This window comes from Nicotiana tabacum, chromosome 16 (assembly GCF_000715075.1).
Source record: "Nicotiana tabacum cultivar K326 chromosome 16, ASM71507v2, whole genome shotgun sequence".
Lineage (NCBI taxonomy): Eukaryota > Viridiplantae > Streptophyta > Magnoliopsida > Solanales > Solanaceae > Nicotiana > Nicotiana tabacum.
The window spans coordinates 121,196,604-121,216,977 of NC_134095.1; the positions used below are offsets into that span (position 1 = coordinate 121,196,604).

Consider the following 20,374-nt stretch of genomic DNA (forward strand, 5'->3'; position numbering starts at 1 on the left):
GAATAAGAACTTTGCATCTTTCTCTAGCAACTTTCACAAAGGGTGTACCACTTTAGAAAAATCCGTTATGAACCTCCGGTAAAAATCCGCGTGCCCAAGAAAACTCCTCACCCCTTTGACAGAAATAGGGGAGGAAGCCTTCAAATCACCTCTATCTTGGCTTTGTCAACCTCAATTCCTCACTTCGAGATTTTGTGACCCAACACTATACCCTCTTCAACCATGAAATGGCATTTTTCTCAATTGAGTACGAGGTTTGTGTCTTCACACCGGGCCAATACTCTATCCAAATTTTTCAGACACTCCTCAAATGAATCCCCAACCACACTAAAATCATCCATGAAAACCTCCAAGATATCCTCCACCATGTCGGTGAAAATAGCCATCATGCAACATTGGAATAAGTTCATTGTTGTCATTGGCCACCACAGTCATACCACCCTTCTTCGGCACACATTGCATCGGAGAAGTCCAAGAACTGTCAGAAATAGGATAAACCATACTGGCGTCCAACTACTTGATAACCTCTTTCTTCACCACTTCTTGCATTGCTTCATTTAATATTCTTTGATGCTCCAAGGAAGGCTTTGCATCCTCCTCCAAGATGATTTTGTGCATGCACAATGCGGGGCTTATTCCCCGAATGTCAGCTAGAGTCCATCCAATTGCCCTTTTTTGCTTTTGAAGCACCGCCAAAGTGGTCTCAACCTGTATGTTAGTAAGGCAAGAAGAAAGAATAACTGGTAAAGTAGAATTTGAACCCAAGAATTCATACCTGAGGTGTGGAGGAAGTGGCTTCAACTCCAACACCGGTGGCTCCTCAATGGATGGCTTTGTTGGTGGAGTTTTCCGGTTTTTAAGATCAAAAGATAGCTTCCTCGACTCATAAGAATAAGAGCCCATCCCATGTAGAGCATTGACACTTTCCACTCTACTAGCATCATCATTAACATCCATGTTCAAGAGCACTGCTTCAAGCGGATCTTCCACGTTGATTATAGCACTGGTATCATCTACAATCACTGCTGCGACAAGGTCTACAAATGAGCACACCTCGGTGCTATTGGGCTGCTTCATAGATTTGCAAACATGCAAAACGACCTTTTCATCTCCCACTCAGAAAGTGAGCTCACCCGCTTCAACATCACCCAATGCCTTCCTCGTCGCAAGGAAAGGTCTGCCAAAGATAATAGGAACCTCATAGTCCACCTCACAATCACAAAGTCGGCCATTAATATGAATTTGTCCACCCGGACAAGCACATCATCAATAATGCCCAAAGGTCGCTTCATCAATCGATCCACCATTTGAAGTCTCATTGAAGTTGGCCTAGGTTTCCTAATACCCAAAGTTTTGAAAACTGAGTAGGGCATCAAATTGATACTAGCTCCTAAGTCACAAAGAGCTTTAGCAAAATCCGCACTCCCAATGGTGCAAGGAATGGTGAAAGCACCGGGATCTTCAAGCTTCGGGGCATTGAATGCACTATAGCACTAACCTGGTAAGTCATCTTTATAGTTTCACAGTCCATAGAACACTTCTTTGTAACCAAATCTTTCATGAATTTTGCATATCCCGACATTTGTTCAAGTGCCTCCACCAGAGGCACATTATTAGATAAGCTCTTCATCATGTCAATGAACTTTTTAAACTGATTATCAATCTTCTGCTTTGCGAGCCTTTGAGGATAAGGTGGAGGTGTCCTTGGCAGAGGAACCTTGGCTTTTGGCACCACCGGCTCGGGCATGTCAATCACGTGTTCCCTAGACGGGCTCACGGCAACATGGGTTTCTACCTTGGCCTCACCAATATCAATCCCTACATCATTCTTCACATTCTCTTCAACCAGATCTTCAACAATCAAAGGTACATCAACATCCCGCAACTCAACATCTTCATCCATAACTTGCTTTTGCTTTGAGGCATTTACATCACCGCCTCTCCCACTTCTTGTTGTAACCGCAATCATATGATTGTTATTTCCACCCTTCGAGTTCACCACCGTATCACTTGGTAGAGCACCCTTTGGGCGAGTATTCAATGACTAAGAGATTTGGCCTAATTGCACCTCCAAGTTTCGGATAGAGGTGTTGTGAGAGGCTAACTGTGCATCGAAATCCGCATTCCTCTTCATCATCTGCTCGAACATCATTTCAATTCCACCCATATCATTACTAGAAGAGCTAGGACCCTGAGAAGATAAAGGGGGTGGATTGTTTGGTTGTTGGTACATTGGGGGCCTTTGAAAGCCTTGCCCCATGTTGCCTTGGTTTCCATTATTGTTCCACCCGCCTTGATTGTTGTTGTTGCCCCAGTTGTTGTTATTTCCATTCTAGTTGCCTTGGTTGTTGTTCTGATTACCCCAATTGTTGTTTTGGTTGTTGTTCCAATTGCTACCACTTTGTTGTTGATTGCCCCAATTTCCTTGAGGTCGCCATTGTTGGTTTGAAGAGTTGCCCCTATTGCCTTGATAGTTGTTGACATATTGTACCTCTTCACTTTGGTCATCATAACCATCATTTTAACACCCATCATATTCATAAACAAATTTCTCAGAATTTCCTTGATTTTGTTTCCTCCTTTGCCTTCTCTTGTTGACAAGCATACTAACACCCTCCATGGCATTCACTTGGCGAGGATTCTGAACTTGTTGCAACTGTGCCTTAGCCAATTGATTCATCATAGTGGTAAGCTCAGCTATCGCTTGGCCGTGATCATGTAAGATCTTTGACATCTCTCTGAATACCTCTTCCGTGGACCACACAAAAAGGCAGTGCAGCCACAGAACTTTCACCGCGGGTCATGCAGTGTGGACTGTGGCCGCGTTGCTTGTAGCCTGATCTTGTAATCTCTCTGAATCACCTAGTTCAACTGCATTCCATTTTGTGCGGTCCGCACTAGGCTTGTTTGCCCTCAGTTTACTTTGTTAGGTTTCACTCCGTTTGAGCTGATCTTTGACATCTCTCTGAATACCTCTTCCGTGGACCGCACAAAAAGGCAGTGCAACCACAGAACTTTCACCGCGGGTCGCGCAGTGTGGACTATGGCCGCGTTGCTTGTAGCCTGATCTTGTCATCTCTCTGAATCACCTAGTTCAACTGCATTCCATTTTGTCCGGTCCGCACTAGGCTTGTTTGCCCTCAGTTTACTTTGTCTTTGATACTTAAGTAGGTTTCACTCCGTTTGAGCCGATCTTTGACATTTCGTCACTTTGTCGATCAAACCTGCAATCAAGAACAACTTATGAGCCTTTTGGGACTATTTTATAACGATTTATAATCAAAGCATAAGCAAGAAGGAGCATAAAACTCGTTAAAATCTCTACTTATCAGGTAGCAGGTGTTATCTTATTTTTCCTGCTTGGTTGCTTATACAACAAGTTTACTTCTAGCAATTATGGTTGTAAAATACTATTGTCATTTAACATGGTGAAGAATTTTTCCATTTCTCATCTTATAAACTAGAAGTACCAAATAATATACTTTTATGCATAATTTGAGCGATGCAGAGTAATGTAGTAGTGTTTCTTGGTGGCTTCCATGGAATAGGAGGGGATCAGATCTCTATTATGAAGGCTATCTCAGGCTCAACAAAATGCATTGAAGTGGACCTACATGGTTTAGAGGAACCAAGGTTGTCAATTATGGCCTTTGTAAATATATTGCAGCAGTTGTTTGACAGTCTACAATGTCAAAAAGTTATTCTTGTTGGATATTCTATGGGAGCAAGGATTTCACTCTACATGGCTCTAAAATACAATGACAAGGTATACTATAGAAATTATATTCTATGGTATGTTGCAGAATTTTTTTTCAGTTAATACAATTGTGCAATTTGCTTGATGGAAGGTTGCTGGAGCTGTTATAATATCTGGAAGTCCGGGATTGATAGATGAAGATGCAAGAAAAGTCCGTAGGGCCAAGGATGATTTTTCAGCCTGCTTATTCTGGAGATCTATGGAATAGGTATTTGATGAGATTCTCTTCATAGGAGTTTGCATCTTCTCTTGCTCACCGCTACATGAGATGTTTTTGCAATACCAATTGATAACATGTTATATATGTTTACATCCTGTAGTTTAAGAACTCATCCACATTTCACTAAAACACTTGCAAGCCGATTGTAGCATTGTGATTTAAAGAATCTCAGGAGAGTATTATCAGATTTGAGTGTTGGGAGACAGCCGTAAGTTAATGAGAAATCTTTGGTCTTTTCAATTTGCTATGTAGATTTGCTTATTTTTCCTTTTAACTAATGATGAACCCATGATTCTATAATCCACTGCTTTTCACCGAGTTTCTACATGACTGCCTACTAGCAAGAGGGAGAAGAAGTAGGTGAATTACTGAAGTTTGTTGTGAAAGGATAGGAGTTGTGTTATGTTTTGGGGCAGTTGGGTCTGGTGGGAAAGAAAAAAAAGGAAAAGAAAATGCAAATAAGAAAAAATAATGAAAGAATAGTCATGTTCTATTATAGGGAATATGAGGTTTAGCGAAGTGTTAAAAAATGCTCTTTTCTCTCTCCTCTCTCTCTAGGGAGACATGGTGTAGAAGAGGCTGCCATGGATGTGCAGCCCTCTCCCCAGCTTCAAGCTCTTGGATAGACGATTAAAAACATCAATTCAATATCAACATATGCAGCGCTACTGGAAAACAAACAAACTGGACAAGTTCCGATAAAAATTGAGCTAAAATAGGTGGAGCTCGTTCATGGTGAAGCTACGATCAAATGTACAATGGAGGAAGTACATCAATATGCTAAGGAGGAAGGGTTACATCAAGGTGTGGTAATTAAATTCTCACAAGATCAATATGATATGTAAGAAATTCAAAAACTGTTGCCTAAACAATTCGGAACTCAAGGTCGCTGCCTCGTCGGTTGGCTTGCAAAAAGACATGTGTGCAAGGTGAAATTGGAGGATCCAATTTTCTCGTCATTATGATGCCTCGCGAACATACTTTCCCAAGGCTCGAGACTAGGGTCGAGGTTCACCTTCGAGGGCTGTCGATGCTCGACCTCGGGGAAATGCAAGCCAATGGCTATATTGGAAAATAGGGGAGTTCCCAAAGTCTGTCAGGCTATTCTGAGCCCGCACCATGAAATCGACTAGCTATCCCATCTCCATATCTTTGTAATAAATGCATTTGTACTATGATATGATCCCTCATTTTTCTATATAAAGGGGGTCCTTACCACATTGTAAGGATTGATTTCTCCACACTAAATAAACAAGAACATTCTCTCTGCTCTCTAACATACTCTCTTGAGATTATTACTTCCATTTACTATCTTCGTTATTGTTCATCATTTATTTCTTGTCATTGGCTATAAAGAGCCTTCACTGATTTTATTGTAACTATTAGTCATACTTCGACCACCTTCGATAGCTCCTATCCGAGCTTCGGAATCAACCTCGAGGCCCCCGAATCGACAAGCTCGAGGCCCCGATAATTAACCTATCGGTTTGGCTATCACCTTATCCTTAACTCTCATTTCGTTTCTAAGTCTCACACACATAGCATCAACTGCTTAACAACTAGTGTAAAAATAGATCATGTATTTTTAGAGTCCCATAATTAAATTTAGTTGTTATTACCATTTTTACGGTAAACAATTTGGTGTCCACCATGGGGCTAAAAGTAATAGTGATTATTTTTTGCTGGTTTCATCACATAATGCAAGTTATCTTTCACACCTGTTTTTGTCCAATATCTTCAAATTTTAGGTCGAAATGCCTAACTCAGTAAAAAGAGATGAAAAAACTACCTCAAGAACCGAGGAGAGAATGGTGTGGTTGTTCCAGGTGTTGGTATACCACCATGGAACCCTGTGAATGCACTGAAGCCAACCTCCAAGGGTATGATCTCATGCGATGCCCAATGCGTTGGCATCGCTCCTCACATTCACCAGAAAGCGCACCGAAAAGTTTCGCGGGAAACCTGGCAAAATCCAACCTGGGCTCCAAAAGAGATTCCTCGGCATGTCGTTCATATAATTATTGGAGGGACCGACATTCCCCAAGGGCCCATGATCAAGCAAACAAAAATATCCGCCGCAATAGAAGGGCCAATCTGAGGCCGCGTGGCCGAAGACACCCTTACATTCAGCGAAGAGGATCTCGAGACCTTGACAGAACCACATAATGACGTGCTGGTAATCTCATTTCTTTTAAACAACATTCAGGTTAAACGTGCGCTCGTAGATCTAGGCAACTCGGCCAATGTAATCAGGTCAGGTGTAGTAGAACAACTTGGCTTGCTCAATCAGATCATACCCGCCTTCCGAGTCCTCCACGGCCTTAACATGACCGGCGAAGTAACAAAATGAGAAATCACCCTTCCAGTCGACACATTCGGCACGGTTCAGAACACCAAGTTTCAAGTCATCAATGGCGACATAAGGTATAACGCATTGCTTGGCATGCCGTGGATACATAGCATAAGGGCAGTACCATCAACTCTGCACCAGATGATTAAATTTCCTACAAAGGATGGCATAAAAACCATATATGGGGAACAACATGCGGCGAAAGAAATGTTTGCAGTTTATCAGGAGGAGCCGACCCCCGTACTCTCGACCTTGGATGTGTCTAGGAGCATATAGACCCCCTAGGACGACGAAGAAGATTTCCTCACTTCTTGAACTTTCATTTCTCCCGAAGAGTCGGATGCAACGAAATCGACAATTAAAGCTGGAACAAGCTGTTTTGATCAAGCATCTCCCAAATCGGAAGGTATCGTAAGGTATACCTCGGAACGGGATTAATCCCCTAAATCAGGAAAAAATTCATTCAATTTCTTATTGATAATATCGACTATTTTGCTTGGCCCCACTTAGATATAACAGATATCCCGCCGGAAATAACCTCTTATCGACTGAGTGTTGACCCCAGGTTTAAACCGGTGAAGCAAAAAAGAAGACCCCAGTCCGAGATAAAACACGCATTTATCAAGGATGAGGTAACAAAATTTCTTAATATAGGGTCCATTAGAGAGGAAAAGTACCCTGAATGGCTGGCCAACATAATAGTGGTACCCAAAAAGGGAAATAAGCTAAGAATGTGCGTAGATTATAAAGACTTAAATAAGGAGTGTCCGAAGGATTTGTTCCCATTGCCTAACATAGATCGTCTGATCGATGCTACGGTCGGCCACGAGACCTTCACCTTTCTCGATGCCTACTCAGGGTACAATCAAATTCAGATGAACCCCGAAGACAGGGAGAAAACTTCATTCATAACAAAGTATGGTACTTACTATTACAGTGTAATGCCCTTCGGACTAAAAAATGCAGGGGCTACATACCAACGTCTAGTTAATAAAATGTTTGAGAATCAAGTAGGTAAATCCATGGAACTTTAAATTGACGATATGCTAGTTAAGTCCCTGCGCGTAGAGGACCATTTAACTCATTTGCAAGAAACATTCGACATCCTCAGAAGTTACAACATGAAGCTCAACCCCGAGAAATGTGCCTTCGGAGTAGGTTTGGGAAAATTCTTAGGTTTCATGGTATCAAACAGGGGGATCGAGATTAACCCCGAAAAAATCAAGGCCATCAAAGAAATCACGGTGGTAAACAATGTAAAGGCCGTGCAATGGCTAACAGGACGAATAGCGGCTCTGGGCAGATTCATATCAAAGTTATCCGACAGGAGCCACCATTTATTCTCTTTACTCAAAAGGAAAAACAACTTCGAATGGACTCCATAATGCCAACACGCATTAGAAGAGCTAAAGCGATATCTGACTAGCCCACCTTAGCTCCACACGCCAAAGGAGGATGAAACACTATATCTATACTTGGTCGTATCCGAGATAGCGGTAACCGGCGTGCTAGTTCGAGAAGAGCAAGGTACGTAATTCCCTATTTATTATGTAAGCCGGACCCTAGGGGATGCCGAAACTAGGTACCCACACCTTGAAAAATTAGCTCTTGCGTTAATAAGCGCATCGCGAAAATTGAAACCCTATTTTCAATGCCACCATATTTTCGTTCTAATGACATACCCCATCTGGAGCATATTGCACAAACCCGAACTATCGGGTCGATTGGACAAATGGGCCATCTAACTCAAGGGGTATGATATCGAGTATCAACCTCGAACGGTCATCATGTCCCAGATTCTGGCGGACTTTGTGGCTGATTTCTCGCCCTCCCTCGTTCCTAAGATAGAAAATGAGCTTTTACTGAAATCAGGCACGTCTTCCCGGGGTATGGACCCTGTTCACTGACGGTGCCACAAACGTGAGAGATTTCGGACTCGGTATAGTCCTAAAACCACCTACGGGCGGCGTGATCAGACAATCTATAAAAACTGCAAAATTGATTAACAATGAAACCAAGTACGAGGCTATAATTGCAGGTTTAGAACTGGCCAAAAGCCTGGGAGCCGAGACCATCGAAGCAAAATGCGATTCACTCCTGGTAGTGAACCAGGTGAATGGGAGCTACGAGGTCCGAGAAGATAGGATGCAGAGGTATTTGGACAAAATCCAAGTCGCATTACGTCGCTTCAAAGAATGGACTTTAGTCTGTGTACCTCGAGAGCATAATAGCGAGGTCGATGCCCTCGCCAACCTGGGATCATCTGTTGAAGAAGATGACCTACACCCCGGAGCTGTTATTCAGCTATCTAAATCAGTGATCGAGGAAGGTCATGCGGAGATTAATTCCACCAACCTAACATGGGACTGGAGAAATAAATATATTGATTATCTGAAAGATGAAAAATTGCCCGCAAATCCAAAGGAATCGAGGGCCCTGTGAACCAAAGCATCCCGGTTCTCGCTCGATAAAAATGAGACTCTGTACTAAAGAACTTTTGATGGCCCCCTAGCAGTATGTCTGGGGCCAGGGGATACAAATTATGTACTCTGGGAAATTCACGTGGATACTTGCGGAAATCACTCCGGTGCTGATTCCTTGGTCCGAAAGATAATCAGGGCAGGCTACTACTGGGACAACATGGAAAAAGATACTAAGGAATTCATCCGAAAATGTGATAAATGCTAGAGATTTTCCCCTATGATTCACCAACCTGGCGAACAACTACATTCGGTCTTATCACCATGGCCATTCATGAAATGGGGGATGGACATCGTCGGGCCCCTGCCGACGGCACCAGGTAAAGCTAAATTCATTTTATTTATGACAGACTATTTCTCAAAATGGGTGGAAGCACAGGCCTTCGAGAAGGTAAGAGAGAAAGAAGTCATTAACTTCATATGGGACCACATTATGTGCCGATTTGGGATTCCTTCCGAGATAACATGTGATAATGGGAGGCAGTTCATCGGGAGCAAGGTAACACAATCTCTTGAGGATCACAAAATCAAGAGAATCCTATCGACGCCTTACCACCCATATGCAAATGGACAGGCCGAGTCCACAAATAAAACCATCATCTAAAACATAAAAAAAAAAAGCTGGAAAGCGCCAAGGGAAAGTGGAGAGAAATGTTGGCCGAAGTGTTGTGGGCATACCGAACAAATTTAAAATCAAGCATAGGGGAAACACATTTCTCTCTAGTATATGACGCCGAGGCTTTGATACCAGTGGAGGTTAGGGAGCCGAGTGCCATATTCCAACACACCGCTGAGAGCTCGAACAACAAGGCCATGACAATGGCCCTCAAACTACTAGATGAAAAACGGGAAGTCGTGTTGGTCCGGATGGCCACCCAAAAGCAAAGGATCGAAAGATATTACAACAGGAGAACAAACCTCCAAAATTTCGGAGTTGGGGACTTGGTTCTAAGGAAAGTCACCCTTAACACCCGAAACCCTAATGAAGGAAAGCTAGGCCAAAATTGGGAATGACCGTACCGCATCCTCGGAGTAGTCGGCAAAGGGTCTTACAAGCTCGGTACCATGGAGGGCGAACAACTTCCAAGCAACTGGAACGTATCAATGCTAAAACAATATTATTGCTAGGGCATCCAATTAAAAATTCCGAAAACACCCCCGAGCGCGCGTTGCACTCTTTTCCTTCGATCGGATTTTGTCCCTAAAAGGGTTTTACCGGCAAGGTTTTTAACTAGGCAATGGCCATACGGTACCTAAAGAGACTCAACAAGTATTCAAGATTTCTTTTGCAATCCACCTCGAATACTAGGGGGCATCCCCCCGGAAGGTTACCTACTCGGGAAAGCCAAGATACCCCAAATGGGACTTCGATAGGAAAAGTAATATACCGGGCCAAACGATCGAACGAACCGTGCCCGTTCAGAGAAACTGAGCTTTTAACGGCAAAAATGTGCGTACTTGTACCAAGTCATTGAAGAACACTTTTCATCAAAGAATTTCACGCTTCAAAAGAAACTCGACGTTTTAGCGAAAAAGACTCCTCTGTCAAAAATGTCCCGAACACTTAGAGACTGGCGTCAATAATTCGACACCTGAATGACCCCCGGGTCAAAACTCCAAACTCATAAGCCCTCAATGAGGCAACATCAAAATCATAAAACGTCTCCAAAACCAAAGGTGTCCCGAACAGTCAGAGACTGATGCCAAAATCTCAAAAATTGCATGACCTCAGGGTCGGAATCGCCAAAGTCATAAGCCCTCAATGAGGTAATACCAAGTTTACAAGTAATGTCTCCCGAGTCAAGAAACCCTCGATGACTCGGGGACTGCCGTCAAGCGCCACCTCTATCGACTTATCAAAACCCGAGGTCGTAAGGCCACATGCAGGCAGCCTCGGTCTTGTAAGACCTATATAAGTCAACAACAATATCTGTAACACCTCAAGCAAGGCATGAAAAATACTTATACCAAGTATCCAAAACTGTAAGACCTCAAGCAAGGCATAAACAATACTTGTACCAAGTATCCAAAACTGTAAGACCTCAAAGACATGAAAAACTGTAAGACCTCAAAGGCATGTAAAACTTTGTAAGACCTTACTAAAGGCATAAACCTGATCTCAAAGTCTCGGCTATATATCGTACTTGTAAGACCCCTAAAAAGGCATACCCTCGATATAGATGTCGAAACTACTTCACTCAGGACTTAAAGGCTCCCGCCAAACACAAATGACTCCGGTCACAAGGCTGTACCAGCCGAACTAACGCGACTCGGGGACACTCGACCGTCACTACAAAATCACAGGCCTTCAATTACTTTGAATCTACTTCGAAAAGAACCGGTTAAATAGGCTACCCTCGACATAGGCAAAAGATCTTCGACCATGTCAGCTCTAAATCACAGGCTTTGAGATACTCAGCCTCCAAGCCAAACCTCCTAAGGTGCTCGATTATCGCCACATAATGGCTTGTAATTGAGGTTTTTATGAAACCGTCAAAAATTCAGGCAAAAATTATTTCAAAAAGTCCTTAACGAGGGAAAAATAAAGCCAATAAAAGGTCGCTTTGACCCAAGGCGTAAGAGCCATTGCCGCCAGCCCACACTAAAAGGCTGCATCAGCCCAAGGCGTAAGAGCCATTGTCGCCAGCCTGCACATATATAAAACTTGAGGGTCGAATGAGCTTGATCCGAAACCCGACTCAGAGACTGAACCCAAAATAATTAACTAAATACGCCTAAGGCAAAGGAGTAAGAGCCATTGTCGCCACCCCACTCAAATCCAAAAGCTTGAGGGTCGAATGAGCTCGAGTCAAAACTTAACTCGGAGACTGAACCCAAAATAGTTAACTAAATATGCCTAAGGGCAAGGCATAAGAGCCATTGTCACCAGCTCACATATAAGGTCACTTCGACCCGATGCGTAAGAGCCTAAGGGCCAGCTCGAAATTTTAAAACTTGAGGGTCAAATGAACTCGAGTCAAAATCTAACTCGGAGACTGAGCCCAAACTAATAAAAACTCCTAAGAGCGAAAACATAAGAGATCAAATGGCAGCTTACACTCAAACGGCGTACCGACGCAATACGTATGAGTCACTGTCACCAGCGCTACGATTAAAGGTCGTGTCAGCCGGATACATACAAGCCAGGTCGCCCGACAATAGCAAAGCCCGAGGGTCTAACTCGAGGTCTGGGACCTTGGGTCAAAAGTAAAAATACATCAAATTGTATTTCTGAAAAACAAAAGGGAAAGAAAGGATAGGAAACAAAAGCATTCTTATGGCCCCCAAGGGGATGTTTACAAGCATTGAAAAAACCCTTACAAAGAGAGAACCAAACCGAATCCTAATCTATCATCGAGCCTACATCTTTGATGTCTCCGTAAAAGGTTGCACCCCGACAACTACGGGTCCTTCAGCGGCCCCTCTTTGACGGCCTCTTCCCCTCCGGGGGCTCCGCCTTCATTTTTATCACCTCCTGAGCCACTTCCCGGCGCATCTCCGAAATCAAGCAAGGCAGCATCTCTCTTCTCTAGGGTCTTCACCCTCTCGAGCTCGGCAGGCAAAATGATATCTCCCGCATGTATGTCCCCAAAAGTCTGCCTCCAGGATCCTAATCGAGCACGCTCCACAGCCCGAGTCAATTTTAGCTCGACCCCCTTAGGCGCCCTCCCGGCTTGAGCGGTTGTCGCAATGGCATCCTCTCTATGCAAAGATATAAGCGCCTCGGCTTCAGTTTTGATCCCGGATAATGCAGCTACCAACTAAAAATGTAGACCTTTATAATTGTCACTATCCTCCCTCAAGTCACTAAGCTAACGCCCAACTAAGGTCACCTTTTCCTAAAGGGCATTCCTATCGGAAGTTATCTCTCTCTTACGCCGTTTGAGTTCGAAGACTTCGGAGTCTCTGGCCCGGAGCTCCTCAAACTGCACGAATTAAATCCAAAATATTAAAATATTAGGATCTGGCAAAGCATTTAGATAATGGAAAATGGGGACTAGATAACCTGTTCATTTAGGAGAACCTTCTCGCACACATGACGGGTCACCTCAGCCTGATATTGGGTGAAATTCTGATTGTAAAGCGCCTTGGCCTGAAGCCACGGAAAAAGACAAATTAGAATGACAAAGGTCAGAGCAACCGAGATCTGAGCAACACGCAGGGTTCGCAAAGATTACCTGCTCGCAAAGCCTGCTCATCTCGCCAAAGTCGAGGGAAGTATCGATCTCAAGGATTCCCTCGGGAACGGTTGGAAGCCTTTCGGGCACATCTATGCCTTAGATAGGCATCCCCGTATAGGAATATTCTTTGTGCGAGGCATCTTGCACTCTCTTAGGAGGTAGGGTCGTTCCCTGAGGGGAATCAATTACAACCACGGCACTAGCAGGTTCAGTTAGAACCATCCCTTGTCCATTCAGGGCCTCGGAACTAGGCCCCTCCGAACCACCTAACAAAGGCACCCCAGACCGAGAGGAACTCTGGCCACCGGCTAGCATGGGGCAGAACTCGATACCCCCTCAGTTATCTCTCTTCTACGAAGTTGGACCGCAACAATATCAGACACCAGCTTAGAAGCTACCATCTCTACGGCCTTAGGATCAACCAGGTTTATCCCTCCCTCGGGCACTGTTGAGAAGATATTTCCCCCCTCACCTTCAACTCGAGGGTTTCCTACCATTTTTGGAGTTAGGGCTGCCGGGTCGGCCTTAGTTTCCTCCGCCTTAACCTTCTTGGACTCTGAAGGTCCGCCCGACGGGTCCCTTGGTCTTTTCTTTCCTTCATCAGGTACCAAATCACCCTCCCCGCCGGATAATGCTCCCTTCATCAAGGGAACTTCACCCAGGCCTACACAAATGCAAGAGGTAAGCGCAGGGAACGAGAGCACTGACAATAGCGATTTAGGTCAAAAAGGATGACTACAGCAAGGGTAGAGGCTCACTATTATCCTTAGCTTCCCACCGTGCCTAGGATAAATCACTCTACACCCGCTCAGCATACGGGAAAATCGAGTCCAGATGGCTGACCCAACTCGGGAGGTCCAGAACCGTGCCAGGATAAATTGTTGCGGCTGCATTAGTAAGAAAAATTAAGTGAGCGGAATAACGTATTCAAAGAGAAGCGAGGGAATGCTAGATAATGTGTCAACTTACGTTCCACATTCCACCTCTCGGGAAACGACATCCATTCCATTGGGATCAGGTCAAAAGTTCTTACTCGGACAAAGCGGCTTATCCATCCCCCATTCTTGAGCTCCTTGGTATAGGCGAAGAGGGCCCTCGGGGCTCGACAATGGAGTTTGATTAGACCCCCGTGGAAGAGACGGAGGTTGTACATCCTGATCAGATGATTGAGGGTGAAAAGCATCCCCTCGATCATGTTCACATAGTACCTTATCATGTAAACAACACGCCAAAATGAAGGATGAATTTGGCCAAGGGTCACTTGGTACCGTTGGCAGAAGTCGAAAATCACGGGGTCGATCGGGGGCGAAGATGGCTCCACCGGCCCTAGGGTAAACGGGTAAGTATACACATTGATAAAATCGGCTTTGTATGTTCTAATATCCTCCTCCGAAGTATGAATCCCCACAAGCACTGCATCCCCCAGCGACAATTGGCTCTCACTCTTCTGACATCTGTTATCGAGCTAATATACTGAGTCACGGTCTCATGGCGCCCCGACTTCGAAGAAGGCCTCTCGACCTTGAAATCAGAAGCCATCGCGAAAAATCCTGGAACGCATTCCTCAGCACGAGGAGGCATCGCCGCTTTACCTTGAGATAAAAGAGAATAGGATGAGGCCGTATTCTCCTGAGAAACAGAGGCGGAAGTTTTCGCCATTACTGGAAAATTCCGGAAGGAAAAGGGAAGTCGCGCTCCTAGGGAAGAACAAAAGTAAAGGCAGAAGGAACCTTTTTTGGGGTTTGGAAATGTAGTGAGTTGGAAAGAACGAGAAGGAGAGTATTTATAGAAGCCCCGCGTGCGCGTTGAAGGAGGCCAAGGGGCAACTGCCATAATTAATGCGGAGGCCTTCAAGGGCTACGTGTGCATCATCTTTTGGCACCTTATGACTGCCGTCGTTACAAGAGTATCAGAGGGGGCAAAGGTTTAAGGTTGTTTCTTATCACTTTCTCTCTAAGAAATGCGTAGACTATCTGTGCAAGGTGAAATTGGAGGGTCCAATTTCCTCGTCATTATGATGTCCCGCGAATATACTTTCCCAAGGCTCGAGACTAGGGTCGAGGTTCACCTTCGAGGGCTGTCGATGCTCGACCTCGGGGAAATGCAAGCCAATGGCTATATTGGAAAATAGGGGAGTTCCCAAAGTCTGTCAGGCTATTCTGAGCCCGCACCATGATGTCAACTAACTGTCCCATCTCCATATCTTTATAATAAATGCATTTATACTATGATAGGATCCCCCATTTTTCTATATAAAGGGGGTCCTTACCACATTGTAAGGATTGCTTGCTCCATACTAAATAAACAAAAACATTCTCTTTGCTATCTAACATACTCTCTTGAGATTATTACTTCCATTTACTATCTTCGTTATTGTTCATCATTTATTGCTTGTCATTGGCTATAAAGAGCATTCACTGATTTTATTGTAACTGTTAGTCATACTTCGACCACCTTCGATAGCTCCTAGCCGAGCTCTGGAATCGACCTCGAGGCTCCCGAATCGACAAGCTCGAGGCCCCGATAATTAACCTATCGGTTTGGCTATCACCTTATTCTTAAATCTCATTTCGTTTCTAAGTCTCACATATATAGCATCAACTGCTTAACAACTAGCATAAAAATAGATCATGTATTTTTAGAGTCGCATAATCAAATTTAATTGTTATTACCATTTTTTCGGTAAACAATATGTTTTGATCAGGTTTGATAGACATGACGACTATGTTCTTGCTGCTGCAAAATTTGTTAATTACTTAGCAGTTAATGGACAAGAATTACATATGCGAATTTTTCCATGGACTATTAGTTTCAATCCTAAAGAGGAGACCTCCAAAGCTTTTGTGTGGATATCGTTTCCTAACCTGCCTCCTATGTTATTTGCAAAGTAGTCGTTGTTGTCTATTGCTTCAGCAGCAGGTAAACCATTAGCAATAGATAAAGCAACTCAAGAGAAGTCAAGACCTAGCACAACTAGGTTTAAGGTTGAACTTGATCTTCTAGGTAATTTGCCGCAAAACTTGAGGATCAAATTTGTGGATGAAAAAACTGGTAAGGTGGTCGAGCATCTCTAGAAATTTGTTTATGATAATCTGCCCTTATATTGCACATGTTGCAAGCGTCAAGATCATGATGTAAATACATGTCGTTCGATCTCGGCAAAGAATCGTGATAGTGGATTGAATGGTGATGTTGAGGAAGCTGATGATCCCATGATTGTGGAAAAGTTTCAAGGAGATTTGAGTCAAATGCTTAATGAAAAGAGACGGCTACATGGTGTAATTGAGGCAGCAACAACAGATGGACCAAAAGCAGCGTTAACTGATGCTAATATCCCTGATGGTCCCAACAATTTAGGGACCTCAAAGAATGTTGCTATTGTCCCTGTCGATTCTCAAGCTATGGCTGTAGAAGCAGGAAATAGGGTGTTGAAAATCGAGGGAATGGCAGTGGTATAGTGACAGTAGCAGGAGGTGGTCGACCTATTACTGCTACAGGTCAACAAGTTGTTAATGCAGCAGGTTACAAAGCTAATGTTGTGAATGATGAGGGGCAAGAACATGTAGGTGTTAAGGCTTTGGAGTGTGCAGATGCTACAGCTTCTAAGGCTGTGAATTTGGAAATTTCAGATGGAGGTGTGCAGGCTAATATTGGAGCTTTGAAACCTACTGCTGCTCTGAAACATACTGTTGATCGAGCAGTAATTGAACCTAAGGTTAAAAGTGTTGGGCAGTTGGAGGTAGCTGCTGCACAAAAATCTGATGTTCAAGGTGTAGAATTTGATACGCCTAGCAATGTTGAATCAGCTGTGCAAGCAGCTCGTTAAGATGCTGCTGTTCTTATTGGATCAGGTGTTGGCCAAACTTCTAATGACCAAGGAACAGCTAAGGATCAACACGTTACTCAAGTAGCTTCTAAACGTACTGTTGCTAACAAGGAAAGACAAGAACTCGGCAACCGACATAGTGTTACTGGAATTCTTGGCAAGGGAGATGCTAGTGCAATTGGTGGAACATCTGCTAACAAGAAGGCTGCTGATACGTTAGAAGCAGGTTCTCAACATGGGAAACAATCACATGCTAAGGGTTGGTCAGTAGTCCATCGATCACCTAGCAAGAAGGTGTCTTCAGGTCATAAAAATCTGGAATCAGCAGCAGAAACTTTTAGGTGTTCTAACTCGTTTGATGCCTTGGTTTGTGCACATGAATATGGTGAGAAAGACTCTAAGAAGAATTTTGAATTGAGGGATGGAAAAGCAGGTACAAAATCTGGAAAAAAAACAACACTCCAGGCAGTGCAAAAAGCAACAAAAGACAAAGTCTGCGGGTGCACGATCAGTGGCTTCAAGAGACATTGTTCCAGTAGATGACTTTAAAAATGTCCAACCATCTAACACCAACACTGCAATTCTCGAGTCCAGAATTAGCTAAAATGATCAAGGAATCCCAGGCAGCTATGATGTTGCATACCACTCCAAAGAGCAACATGCCATTGGTCACTCTAAATACTTCAGTCCAGGAGATTCCGTCGGAGTCATTGGAGTCGTGTGATGAGCGAGATGGTGACTCTGGGCAGCAGTTAATATCTACAGGTAATGATCAACATGTTGACAAAGTCATGGCGTCAATTTTACAATCTAATTCTACAAGTGAGCAGCCTACTAAGGGTCGAGAAGATGTGACAGATGCAGTTTTGTTTAATAGTAAGCTGTGGGCTGATCAAGTAGAACATGAGGAAGAAGAAGATTATGCTGATAGCTTCAAAGATGATAGCAATGATGAGGCAGATCAAGATAGCTACACATCAAATGACGAGGCAGTAAAAGGTCACGATGAACAGGTTCCTAACTCCTCTTCTACTTTGGCGAGCAAGAGAGGCTTAAGCTCCAATGCTCCTGTATTTATTCCTACTGGGCAGCAGCAAAGTTCAACAATCATTTTGAAGGATTTACCTAATGCTAAGGGAAACAACAAGGCCTTAACTCCAGATATGTCAACAAACACAAGTGCACCTTTTGCAAAATACAATCTGACCCCGACAAATATTCTTCAAGCTCTTGTCTCTCACGACATGGAGCCATTGAAAATGCTTGATAATCCGAGTAAGGCAGCAGCTATTACTCCAGGTGGTAATACAATTTTGGGGGATCAACAAGCAATACAACCTGCACAAGAAAGAGTAACTGGGCAGCAATAAATTTTGAATAGTACACAAGCTATTTTGGCAGAAGATCGAAGGCTACTAGATGCTTTGGTAAGTATAAACCTTCCTTGAATTCAATTCAAATTTTGAGCACTGGACATATGGTTTAGAGCAGGAACAATATCCAAAATGTTGAGCAACATCAAGGCAAGGCAGTCATGGAAAAGGCACAAGACGTAAATGCTTTGATGACACAAGAGTTTGTCCAAAACTTGCCACATTCAGTGAACGTGGGAAGAGATATGTATGAAGAAGGAGAGGAAGATGAAATGCTACAACAATGCCGGGCAGAGGCAGCTAAAAGAGGTGATTTATCACCTATGCATAGTGGTAAAAGTAAGAATCCTCATACAAGGAAGAAGAGTTGGGACGACAAGGTAAATGAGGAAGTAAATATTAGGCGATCCCCAATGAGAGTTGTCAAACAAAAACAGGCTGCCCCAACTATATCTACAAGTTCCAACCGTTCCAAAAAGAAAGCATGAATTTTGAAGACATATTGAAGAGGTGTGATGAAGATGACAAAGAGGTACAACTTGAAGAAGTTGCAAGTTTGGGCAAGAAGGGACAAGACTTTAATTCCTATTACATATGATTCTATCACTTTATTAGTATATAGTCATTTGTAATATCATCACAGAGTATGTTATAGACTCTGTGATGATCATAGAATATTTAGTGCTCTCTAGTTCTTACTTTTTACATGCATGCTAGTAGGTGAGGCTATTTTATGCCTCAATAGGATTAGTAAGGTAAGGTTTAGCCCAGTAGTTGATTGCTCGTGTCCTATGCCTTTTAGAAGATACCCAAACGGCTATAAGATTATATGCTCTCGTGAGGCTTTGTCGGTAGCTACACCATGATCCTTTACATGAGGCTTCCATCATAAGGCAATGTGAGGCGCAAAGGAGTGATTATATAGGCAAGGCATAGAGGCATGTCTCCCTTATTTGTACTTGGGAAAAGGGTCAAAATTACCCCTCTACTATTGTTTATTGATTACTTGTGCCACCCGTTATATTTTTCGTCCATTCTTGTCCCTACCGTTAATGAAGTTTTAAAAATTACCCCTAACCCTAACATTTTGACACTGTGGCAGCTGACCCCCTCAATTTTTTCCATGTCAGCTGCCAAGTCATTAATTAACCCACCCATTTTCTTATTAAAATATTATCATCTTCTTCTCCCTCGCCTTCTCACCACCCAACCCATCTATCCCTTTCGCTCTATTTCTTCTACCCCTCTTCAACCACTGTCACAATCTAATACTACCATTTTCACCACCTCCATATTCGCTCATCCACACATCCACCCTAAAAATCCCCAACTTGATTCACCTAAATCATACACAAAAACGTTTCTCCTCAAAATCTTCACCATTTAAAATCTGCACAATGCATCTCGTACTTTGGTGGTCGAAATTTAGATGAATCTGCTGAAAGTAAAAAATTTCAGCACATATTTTCAATTAATGGGTTACTAAATGCTAGTATGTTATATGTGTATCCTATATATTGATACCATTTCAGACACATAGATTATACATGTATGAAATTTGAGGGCAATGTTTAATTTTGAAAAAAGAATCAAAGAGAAAATTCTTGCGGGACATGGCAGTATTAAGAGAATTTTTACAGAGTACATATTTGTACATTGAAACCATAGACAATAATTTTTGTGGTTGTTACTCTATCACCGGCAAGATACTGGTGGTGGAGCTGCTTCTACCCCCTTTTCTTATGTTTGTAAGATCTATGTACGTGTGCGTGTTTTCCCCTAACTTTGGCATTTTGTCGAGCACTTGGCATGGTCAACTCTGCAGAATTTGTTTTCTTCAGATTCGAGAAGATTGGCCCATTGTTGTTGTCGTTTGAGGTGTTAGAGAGCAATCTCTTCATTAGCATAAATCATTTCGCATTGGTTTTGGTCGATTTGGACGGCCGGAACTCCATTTCCGGCCACATGGTGCTCATCGGAGAATTGCAGAGGTTTGGGGATGACGATTGGCATGGTGGAATGACCTGAAATTTAGTGGAATGGCCTGGTACCACTCTTTCCACCGGAGGTGATGGCTTTCCACCGGAGGTGATGGCTGCTCGGTTAGCGGCGGCGATGACGTCAATGATGTCGGTGGTGAAGGCTCTTGTTATTCGTTGAGCTCAACTGAAATGGGGTATGTAGGGT

General features: G+C 43.3%; 1 protein-coding gene across 5 annotated transcripts in view; it reads left to right on the forward strand.

The window, feature by feature from the left end:
- The window catches only part of LOC107811691 (protein PHYLLO, chloroplastic), a 42,958-nt gene that overhangs the window by 14,902 nt on the left and 7,682 nt on the right, over window positions 1-20,374 (forward strand). For 3 of the 5 annotated variants that reach the window (XM_075233311.1, XM_016636670.2, XM_075233312.1), the window contains exons 4-5: window positions 3,509-3,766; window positions 3,849-3,965. In XM_075233311.1, the coding sequence (XP_075089412.1) occupies window positions 3,509-3,766; window positions 3,849-3,965 (375 nt within the window). Of the gene's footprint in view, window positions 1-3,508; window positions 3,767-3,848; window positions 4,239-4,535; window positions 6,634-20,374 lie in introns of those variants that run through there. The other 2 variants (XM_075233310.1, XM_075233309.1) reach the window with 2 other exon arrangements.